Source organism: Pristiophorus japonicus, chromosome 16 (genome assembly GCF_044704955.1).
Source record: "Pristiophorus japonicus isolate sPriJap1 chromosome 16, sPriJap1.hap1, whole genome shotgun sequence".
NCBI classification, from domain to species: Eukaryota; Metazoa; Chordata; class Chondrichthyes; family Pristiophoridae; genus Pristiophorus; species Pristiophorus japonicus.
The window spans coordinates 122,391,183-122,402,318 of record NC_091992.1 but is presented as its reverse complement, the minus strand read 5'-3'; the positions used below and the strand labels follow the sequence as shown (position 1 = coordinate 122,402,318).

At 43.7% G+C, this 11,136-nt stretch overlaps 1 protein-coding gene and 1 long non-coding RNA gene across 2 annotated transcripts in view; one reads left to right on the top strand and one right to left on the bottom strand.

The window, feature by feature from the left end:
• Positions 1–11,136, bottom strand: part of LOC139226779 (dynein axonemal heavy chain 17-like) — a 1,002,254-nt gene that overhangs the window by 17,621 nt on the left and 973,497 nt on the right. Inside the window, exons 74-75 of the mRNA XM_070857781.1 lie at positions 8,703–8,930; positions 6,818–7,009 (exon numbers count right to left, since the gene is read on the bottom strand). Of these exons, the coding sequence (XP_070713882.1) occupies positions 6,818–7,009; positions 8,703–8,930 (420 nt within the window). The remainder of the gene's footprint in view (positions 1–6,817; positions 7,010–8,702; positions 8,931–11,136) is intronic.
• Positions 237–11,136, top strand: part of LOC139226781 (uncharacterized) — a 56,449-nt gene continuing 45,549 nt past the window's right edge. Inside the window, exons 1-2 of the long non-coding RNA XR_011587315.1 lie at positions 237–330; positions 10,582–10,672. This is a non-coding gene — a long non-coding RNA (uncharacterized lncRNA). The remainder of the gene's footprint in view (positions 331–10,581; positions 10,673–11,136) is intronic.

Below are 11,136 nucleotides of genomic sequence, written 5' to 3'. Positions count from 1 at the left end.
GGTGTCGGGTCTCGGGGCGGGGGGGGGGAGCGGGTCTCGGGGCGGGGGGGGGGAAGCAGGTGTCGGGTCTGGTCGGCGGGGGGGGGAGTGTCAGGTCTGGTCAGGCGGGGAGCAGGAGCTGGCCGTGGGAGGAGCCCCAGTGAGGCCATTCGGCCAGGGCTAGGGGCTGCGTGCTTCGGGCCCCTCCCACACAGTTCGGCGCCTGGAGCTACTGCACTTGCGTGCCGACTGTAGCGCGCATGTGCAGAGGTCCCAGCACTGTTTGCAGCGCCGGGATCTGGCTCTGCCCCCCCACAGCTCATGCTGACTGCGCCAAGGGCCAAAGGACCTGTAAGTAGGTGCAGACTACCGAGGATTTTTTTAGGCGCCGTTTTAGGCGCGAAAAACGGGCGCCCAGCTCGGAGGGGCGCCCGTTCTTTTTCTTGTGGAAACTTGGGCCCAATATACCAACAGTGCAACCATGCATTGCTATCTCTTAATCCTCCAAACCATGCAGCCTTTCTGTTATCATGGAGTAGCTGTAACAGACTACATCAAATAAAACAAATTGGATTGTCAAATAAATAAAAAGAACTTGAGCTTGAGCACAGAGCTTGGAGACAGAGGTGGATAAAGTGTAATTGGAATGGATGTAGGAATTCGGTGGTTTCTCATGTCAAATTCAAAAGAAGGAGTGAAGCCACAGACCCTGAGGATTCTAAGTTAAGCATCTAGATATCTAATATTTAACATTCTTTGTGTTTAGTATCTTAGTGGTTCTCATTAAACTTGAGTAAATAATTTAGTCTTTGGGTAGTTTGCTTTGAGGAGCGAATAGAAAAATTGCAATGTAGTTTAGACCTAGTTAACAGCAATTATATAAATCACCTTGTATCTAAGTAGTTTATTTTAAGTTTCCAATTAGAATGGAGTGATTGTTGTGACCTGGAGCCTGCAATTCCTGTGCCATGTGGAAACTTCAGGACGCTTCATTTGTTCCGGAATCCCGTGTTTGCAGCAAATGCCTCTAGCTGCTCAAACTTAATGCTGAGGGTTTCTGAGCTTGAAGGGCAGTTGGATTCACTGCTGGGCGTACGGATGGCTGAGTCTTTCCTGGATCGCAGGTTCCAGGAAGTGGTGACCCCATAGCTAAAGAGTTCAGAATAGCAAATGGGTGGCCACCCGGAAGGATAGGAAGAGGCAGGTAGTGCAGGAATTCTTTGGGAGTGTGGCACTCTCAAACTGATATTCAGGGTGACAACACCTCAAAGGAGTGCAGTCCTGAGCCTGGCACCGTTAGACAAAGGACTGCACAGAGGCCTACAGTAAAGTGTAGGAATGTAGTAGTAATTGAGGATTAGATAGCCAGGGGGATAGACAGGCAGTTCTGTGACACTCGACGTGAGACCCATGTGGCATGTTGCCTCCCTGGTGCCAGGGTAAGGCACATCATAGAGAGGGTGCAGAACATTTTGTGGAGGGAACGGGAAGAGCCAGAAGTCATGGTCCATGTTGGAACCAACAACATAGGGTGGAAGTGGGTTGAGGTCCTGAAATCAGAGTTTAAGGAGCTAGGAAAGAAGTTAATAAGCACAACTTCAAAGGTAATAATCTCTGGATTACTCCTAGTGCCACATGCTGGTGAGAGTAGAAATAGGAAGAGCCAGCATGGTTTTATGAAAGGGAAATCATGTTTGACCAATTTTCTGGAGCTCCTTGAGTATGGAATGAGCAGGGTGGATAAGGTGGAACCAGTGGACGTAGTGCATTTGGATTTCCAAAAGGCTTTCGATAAGGTGCCACATAAAAGGTTACTGCACAAGATAAAAGTTCACGGGGTTGGGGGTAATATATTAGTATGGATAGAGGATTGGCTAACTAACAGAAAACAGAGAGTCGGGTTAAATGGGTCATTTTCCGGTTGGCAAACAGTGACTAGTGAGGTGCTGCAGGGATCGGTGCTAGATCCTCAACTGTTTACAATCTATATTAATGACTTGGATGAAGGGACCGAGTGTAATGTAGCCAAGTTTGCTGATGATACAAAGATGGGTGGGAAAGCAAACTGTGAGGAGGACACAAAAATCTGCAGAGGGATATAGACAGACTAAGTGAGTGGACAAAAATTTGGCAGATGGAGTATAATGTGGGAAAATGTGAGGTTATCCACTTTAGCAGTAAAAATAGAGAAGCAAATTACAATTTAAATGGAGAAAAATTGCAAAGTGTTGCTGTACAGCGGGACCTGGGGGTACTTGTGCATGAAACACAAAATGTTAGTATGCAGGTACAGCAAGTAATCAGGAAGGTAAATGGAATGTTGGCCTTTATTGCAAGGGAGATAGAGTATAAAGGCAGAGAAGTCCTGCTACAACTGTACAGGGTATTGGTAAGGCCACACCAAGAGTACTGCATACAGTTTTGGTCTATGTATTTAAGGAATACATTGGAGGCTATTCAGAGAAGGTTCACTCGGCTGATTCCGGAGATGAAGGGGTTGACTTATGAAGATAGGTTGAGTAGGTTGGGCCTGTACACTTTGGCGTTCAGAAAGAATGAGAGGTGATCTTAGCGAAACATAAGATAATGAAGGGGCTCGACAAGGTGGATGCAGAAAGGATATTTCTACTCTCAGGGGAAACTAAAACTAGGAGGCATAATCTCAGAATAAGGGACCGCCCATTTAAAACTGAGATGAGGAGGAATTTCTTCTGAGGGTTGTAAATCTGTGGAATTCTCTGCCTCAGAGAGCTGTGGCGGCTGAGTCTTTGAATATATTTAAGGCGGAGACAGACAGCTTTTTGAGCGATAAGGGTTATGGGGAGCGGGCAGGTTAGTGGAGCTGAGTCCATGATCAGATCAGCCATGATCTTATTGAATGGTGGAGCAGGCTCGATGGGCCGAATGGCCTAATCCTGCTCCTACTTCTTATGTTCTTATATGGCAGCTGGCTGATGACATGGCTAGAGATATGATGCAGGAGGGAGGGCTTCAGATTCCTGGCCCATTGAGACCAGTTCTGAGACAGGAATGACCTGTTCAAGATGGACGGGTTGCACCTGAACAGAGCTGGGAACAATATCCTTTTTGGGCAGGTTACTGTGAGGGTGGGTTTAAACTAATTTGTCAGGGGGTTGGGCACCAGGACGTAGTATTACAAAGTAGAAATCAGGTGCACAGAGGACTGGAAGAGACCATTAGAATTAGAAATTATACAGAATAAGGTGGGGTCGTAGAAAATACAAAAAGGTCGAAGTTAGGTATGGAGTGCATGTGTATAAATGCACAAAATGTGGTTAATAAGGTCAGTCGGTGAGCTGCAGGCAGAAATAGCCATGTGGGAATATGATGTAGTGGCGATAACGAAGACCTGGTTTAAAAGGCGAGGATTGGATGCTTAATATTCCTGGGTACAAGCTATTCAGGAAAGAGGGAAGAAAAAAAGAAGGGTTGGCAGTTTTGATTAAGGAAAATGGTACAGGGCAAGTAAGAGGGAATGTCTTTAAGGGATCAAAGACAGAATCTATTTGGTTGGAGTTGATAAACAATAAAGGAGCTACTATGTTACTTGATGTATTTTATAGGCCCACCAAATAAGGGGAAGGAGACAGAGGAGCAGAGGTGCAAGAGCTATAGAATATTGATAATGGAAGACTTTAACTACTCCAATATTGAATGGGGCAATGATTGTGTTAAGGACAGAGAAGGGGAGGAATTTCTGAAGTGTGTTCAGGAGAATTTTCTTGACCAGTATGTTTCCTGCCCAACGAGGAAGGAGGCATTGCTGGATCTAGTCCTGGAAAATGAAGTGGGTCAAGTGGAGAATGTCACAGTTGGCGAGACTCTTGGGAATAGTGATTATAGTAATATAAGGTTTAGATCAGTTAAGGAGAAGGACAAGGAACAATTTAGAATAAAAATACTTAACTGGAGAAGGGCTAATTTCAGCAAATTGAGGAGGGATCTGGCCCAAGAAAATTGGAATCAAAGACTGGCAGGCAAAAATATAATGGAGCAATGGGGCAGCCTTTAAAGAGGAGATGGTTCGGGTGCAGTTTAGGTACATTCCTACAAGGGGTAAAGAGCGGGCAACCAAAGCCAGAGCTCCCTGGATGACAAAGGAGTTGGAAAATAGGATGAAGCAGAAAAAGGGGGTATATGACAGATGTCAGCTTGAGAATAAAAGAGAGAATAAGGCTGAATATAGAAGTACAGAGGAAAAGTGAAAAAGGAAATAAGAGGGGCAAAGAGACAGTACAAGAATAGATTGGTGGCTAACAAGAAAGGGAATCCAAAGGTCTTCTATAGGCATATTAACAGTAAAAGGGTTGTCAGATGAGCGGTGGGGCCGATTAGGGACTAAAACGGAGAACTATTGGTAGAGGCAGAAAGCAGGGCTGAGGTACTAAATGAGTACTTTGAATTGATGTTTACCAAGGAAAAGGACTTTGCCAAAGCTCTGGTAAACAAGGAGGTTGCTGGGATAATGGATGAGATAAAAATAGATAAAGAGGAGGTACTAGAAAAGCTGAAGGTAATTAAAATGGATAAGTCACCCGTTCCAGATGGGATGCACCCTAGGTTGCTGAGGGAAGTAAGGGTAGAAATTGCGGAGGAGCTGGCCACAATCTTCCAATCCTCCTTAGATACAGGGCTGGTGCCAAAAGACTGGAGGATTACAAATGTTGCACCTTTGTTCAAAAAGGGGGAGAAGGATAAATCTTGCAATTACAGTCCAGTTGGTTTAACGTCTATGGTGGGGAAGCTTTTAGAAACAATAATCTGGGAGAAAATTAACAGCCGCTTGGACAAGCATGGACTAATAAAGGAGAGCCAGCATGGATTTGTTGAGGGAAAATCGTATTTGACTAACTTGATTGAGTTTCTTGATGGGGTAACAGGGAGGGCGAATGACGGCAGTGCAGTTGATGTGTATATGGACTTTCAAAAAGCATTTGATAAAGTACCACATATTAGGCTTGTTAGCAAAATTGAAGCCCATGGGATGAGGGGCAGTAGCAGCATGGATAGAAAATTGCCTAAGGGATAGAAAACAGAGAGTTGTGGTGAATGGCTATTTTTTACACCAGAGAGAGATATTCAGTGGCATTCCCGAAGATTCAGTGCTAGAACCACTGCAGTTTTTGAATACATTGATGACATCGGGGTATAGGGCACAATTTCGAAATTTGCAGGTGACACGAAACTTGGAAGTGTAGTAAACAGTGAGGAAGATGACATAGACAGGCTGGTGGAATGAGCAGATACGTGGCAGATGAAATTCAATGCAGATAAGCATGAGGTGATACATTTTGGTAGGAAGAATGAGGAGAGACTGTACAGGCTATTGAGTCTGCACCGGCTCTTTCGAAGAGCGATCCAGTTAGTTCCACTCTCCCACTCTTTCCCCATATCCCTGCAATAATTTTATCCTTCAAGTATTTATTCAATTCCCTTTTGAAGGCTGTATCCACCAATCAGGCAGCACATTCCAAATCCTAACCACTTGATGTGTAAAAAGGTTTTTCCTTATGTCACCTCTGGTTCTTTTGCCAATCGCCTAAAATCTGTGCTTTCAGCTACTGGAAACAGTATCTTTATTTATTCTATCTAAACCCTTCATGATTTTAAGCACCTCAGAACAACCCCAGTTTCTCCAGTCTATGCACGTTATTGCAATCCCTCATCCCCGGAACCATTCTAGTAAATCTCTTTTGTACACTCTCCAAAGCCTTCACGTCCTTCCTAAAGTGTGGTGCCCAGAATTGGACACAATATGCCAGCTGGGGCTTAACTAGAGTTTTATATAGGTTTAGCATAACTTCCAGACTTTTGTACTCCATGCCTCTTTATAAAGCCCAGGATCCCATATGCTTTATTAACTAGCTTTATATGCTCTATTTACAATGTAAAAGCAGAGCACTCCTGCTGCTCCTGGCCCACCAGGAAACATTTTAAAAAAAGAAATAAACTCAACCTTTCTGGGCCTTTTCTGGCTCCAGCTCCTCTTCCTGATAGGTACCGTCTGACAGGAAAACCACGAGGATGTCCCTGCACAGAACAACCATTAACCCAGCTCCTATTTTTTTCCCCCATGGCAGCTGTTGATGATTGTGCCATTTCCATTTTAACCCTATCTAGACTCATTGTTTGTTTCATAACTTGCCCCATTACCATCTCCTTTTGCCTTGCACCATCATCCCTTTGGTTTCTTAATCTATTCTGCCTTCCATCCTATCACAGACCTTCCCTTTTGTTCTTTCCTCCCCTCCCCCCTTTCCCTGCCCCTACACTTGCTTAAAAATCTGTTACACCTCTAACATTTTCCAGTTCTGACAAAGAGTTATTGACCTGAAACGTTAACTCGGTTTCTCTCTCCACAGATGCTGCCTGACCTGCTGAGTATTTCCAGCATTTTCTGTTTTTTATTTCAGATTTCCAGCATCCGCAGTATTTTGCTTTTGCCAACCATTAAGATTGCAGTCGGGTCCTGATGATGAAATCGGTGTCTGATCTGCAGCTTAAAGCAGTTAGTTCTGCTTCCCCCACTCTTTCCCCATCTTTCCTTCATCTAATGGATATCCTGCTTGCCTGCTAAAAGGAGCGGGTTAATATCGAAACCTGTCGGAAGGCAGTGGGATCAGGGGAACTAAATTGCATGTTAAATTTCAATCCATAAAATGTTTTTAAAAAATTCTGTTCCCGGCATTGATGTTAGTCATTTTGATCACAGAAATTTACCATGTTAACAGGTTGAAATAAATGTTTACTTTTCTTCCATCATACTAAAAAATGTTAATCTACCGAACTAGTGATATGAACTCCGTGTAAGCTGTACCTTAGCATTAGCTTCCAAGTAGTTATACAGTACATAAACAGAAATTGTAAGATCACCATTGTTAAAGGGATAGGATCTGTTCCATCCTTGTGCTCCAAATTTACGCCTCTCAGCAACCACAGCATGAAAATAACAGAGAGCAAAAAGGATGCACTTAAATTCCGATTCTTTAGAGCACATCTCCAAGGTGTCCTACATTAACATGAAGTAAATAATTAAGAAATCTAACCATAAATAAAAATTGATTAATATGATTAATACCATTGAACAAAAAACAACTGCTAATGTCAACAAATTGGCATTATTTTTTTATGTTTAAAGGTTCTAGCAAAAAAGGAAAAGAATACTGCCTGTAATATAGGCCTCCCCATATTACTATTTTGCCAAAAGCCAGCCGTTTATAATAGTAGGTTGCCCTATTAAGAATTAGCAGTGCAATGACAATTGGTTGTTCTCTTGATACCATACATGACTGTCTACCTTGTATTTATAATCTGCAATGTAGCAGGAGACTATAGAAGTGATTTCATAATTTGGCATTTACTCTGATGAGTGGCACTTGCAGATCTTTGGAAATCAGGGTCATGTCACAGTGATTTTCTGTCCATTTAAGAAACAACTGAATTCAGCAAAGGAGGGACGATAGTGTGCTTTTGCATGAATTAAGATGGGTCAAATGGCCTCTCTTGTCCACATTTGCCTTGTGATCTAATGAACACTTCCTGCCTAGCCAGTAAAGGGACTGGGGATGCAGGGGGAGGAGTGAGAGTTCAGGGCTGAGGAGGCTGTGACTTTCCATGTGAAGCCTGGAGAAGCATTCCTGCTCCTGGTCCAACTTATGTTGGAGAGAGTCTTTAGTCTGCAGACCTGTTTCAGACTTGTGGGAAGCTATGGTAGATTCCCCACTCAGGCCCCAGTTAAAATGCAATTGGAGTGTTTTGACATAATATGATCCTGATTCATATAAATTCATGGGGCTCCCTCCTGCTTTAGGTGGGTGTCTTCTCCGCTTGAAAAACCCTGCAGGTAAAAATCAGAAATGTTGGGAATTGGTCAAATTCTGAGCGGCTAAGTAACCTGTCATTTTTACCTTCCCACCTGCCCTGTTTCTGCCAGGCTGGTAGGGTTATAATCTTTCACATCCGTTAAAACTTGACATTGTAATTATCAGTGCAGCGAAGTGTCATATAGAACGTTGCACAAAACAGTTTTAGCTTCAATTTCAAAATGTTTACTGAAATGGGAATAAACTGTAGTAGATTCAAAACAACTCTTCTCAAATAGTGGGAACACCACCAAGTTCCCCTTCAAGTCACACACCATCCTGACTTGGAAATATAGCACCATTCCTTTATCGTCATTGGGGCAAAATCCTGGAACTCCCTCCCTAACAGCACTGTGGGAGTACCTTCACCACACAATTCAAGAAGGCAGCTCACCACCACCTTCTCAAAGGCAATTATGAGTGGGTAGTAAATGCTGGCCTTGCTAGTGACATCCACGTCCTGTGAATGAACAAAGCATTTAAAGAAAACTGAAAGCAGCTATGAAATATATTTTAAACTTTAATATTTCTTTTTTAAAAACTCAGTTTTATTGTAAATTTTGATAGATCAAAGCAGCTATTTCACAATAAATTGTGGTGTCCAGTCACTAGTGTAATAATATTTTATTTGCATCCCAATGTTAAATTTCAAATACTAATATATTTGACATAATATGACCCTGAGTCATATAAATTCATATCCTAATGCTAAATTTCAAATACTGATATATCTGAGCTGACGGGAGAAGGAAAAATAAATCTAATATTTGCATTGAGAAAAGCTGCCCCAGTGATTCGGATACAATCCCAGACATTCAGACATTCCCATTTTATTTGTACCTGGTTAAACAAATCCAAAGCTTTGTGCAGGTTGGCATACATGCCAGTTGGGGGTTCGTTGGTGATTTTAATGGAATTTTCCAGTAACCCTTGTGGAATAATGTGTGAATCAAGAGAAGCAGCTGGCTCAGCAGTCATAAAAACGCGATAATCTTCATGGCTACCGAAACTATAACGTTCCACTTTCTTATCCAATGTACTCAGCCATTTAGCAACTAGATGAATGTTCTGCAAAAGATTTGGAACTGATCAACTATTCAAGGAGTACATTATAGACATTCATCATTATAGACATCCAGCACTATTTGGCCATACAACACTTAACATTTTATTATCAATTTAATGGGTGAGAAAATGGTTTATACTGAAAAATGGCGTGAAGTGCAAGGCTGGTCTGGAACGTGTGCCCGGAGATGCCGTCTGAGGCTCGCTCATGATTGCGCCTCAGAACACATTTCCATAAAAGCTGTGAGCACAGTGGCTACAGTTTCACCTACTGGGTTGGGAGCGAGGCAGCCGGGGTCCACTGCCATTTCCATCCCGCTTTCTACAAACGATTTTACCTTGATGGGGCTTGTTCAGCCCGCCCAGTGAGATTCCCGAGCAATTAAAAGGAAGCAGGTCTGATGATGTTATTTAATGAAGTGTCATCAGCCAGTTTCCTTAAAAGAACCAGGTCCACATTGATTTTGACAGTTCTGTTAACAGTTGAGCTGCTGTAAATACTGACAAACACTGCAGGGCTGCACCCAGGCTCTCTCTCGATTCCCTCCATATGCTTATGGAGGGAGTCACAGCACACAGGTAGATTCTCTTCCCTTCCAATGGGTGAAAGAGAACTCCCCAGACCAACGCAGCCTGCTTGCATATTGCACAGGAGGGCAAGCAGGGATATTGTCAGGTGGACCTGGTTGCAGTTGTGCAAAACTTTCAATGATCTCAGTAGATCACGAAACGTTACTGAAAAGCCACACTCAACCTTATCCTGCTGTGTCACTCATCACATCCCCATTACTTTGCCTTCCCTGCCCTACTCCTGCATATCCTTACTCACACCAAGTTACCTTGCACCTCCACCCATCCCTCTGGCTCTATCTACATTATCACTTCCCCATCTCACTAGCCACTCCTCACACTCGCCCTCCTCTTCGTCCAATCATACCAACTAACAACACACAAGGATCAGCACTTGGATGTTATCACCAATGTTCATGTAAAATTTCTGTTAATGTGTTGTCAAACATTGAAATCTTTATTTTCATCACTGTGTTCTTGGACAGATTTGTGTACACCTTTGGAAGTGGCTTTGTGAGTTGCAGTGAATAGTGAGACATAACAGTACTCCCTCACCCCCCCGCCCCCCCCCCACAATGGTGATGAGTGTGAAAGGAATGGCTTGGGTAATGCTGCAGGGATGCTTTATGATGCTGGTGTAGGGTGGTGCCAACCTGGCACATCATGTGGCAGCCAGGGTGTACAGCATCAACTGAAGTAAATGTGGTCATGGTGAGGCCATCCTTGGTCTCCCAGGCAGCAATATGGTCATGTGCAGCATCAGTTGATTGCGCAGAAGGTTGGTGCTGCTGGTGTGCCTGGTGATGTTGATGTTAGGGCTGATCATGGTGGGATTCTGAGGACCAAGATTTTTTCAAGGGACCAATGCTGATGGAATGGATGGCAGGTGAGGTTGAGATGACAGAAGCGATCTGTCAATCATGAGAGAGGTTACTCCAAGGAGGTGACAGTGGATAAAGAGTTTACTCCAAACACTTGCAAACTGCATAAAGCTCAAATGTGTCTTCCAAATCGTGAAGGCTCAACTTTGTGAGATTGGAAAGTGAACAGCTGTTAAATTGTAGCTTTTATACCACATTTGCAGCTGTCAACTATTCAGAAGAATGGATACTGATGGAACACTCGACCTACTTACCTGACGTGATCCCCGAGCATCGTGAAATGCTGGAAAAATGGTAAGCACAGCGCAAAATGGTTTTTAATTGGCTTTTAACAACCTTTTAATAATTTAAATTGCCTCCCCCGCCGCTTGGTGTCGGGTCTGTTTTGCGCTGACAGACTCGACACATGGGAGACCAGCATGGAGGCGGGTTGAGAGCGGATTCCCAACCCGCTGTCAATCATTTAAATTTTGCCAGCTGACCTGCCACCCATCCTGCCCTCTCAGTGCTGCTAAAATTCTGGCCAGTCAGTCCCAGTAGACCACGGTTTGGAGGGCCAAGACCATTAACTTAGCGGCGCCTCCCTGGGTACATTGCTTGACTGCGAGCATGTATTACATCTGTGAACGCAGGACTCTAAGTCCGCATCGATACCGGGCCACCACACATGGGATCTGGCTATCGCTTTCATCATTATGTTGCCTGGGTGGGTACTGTGGAGGTCATTGATGAAGGTGTCTCTGCCCTTTTTGGGGACC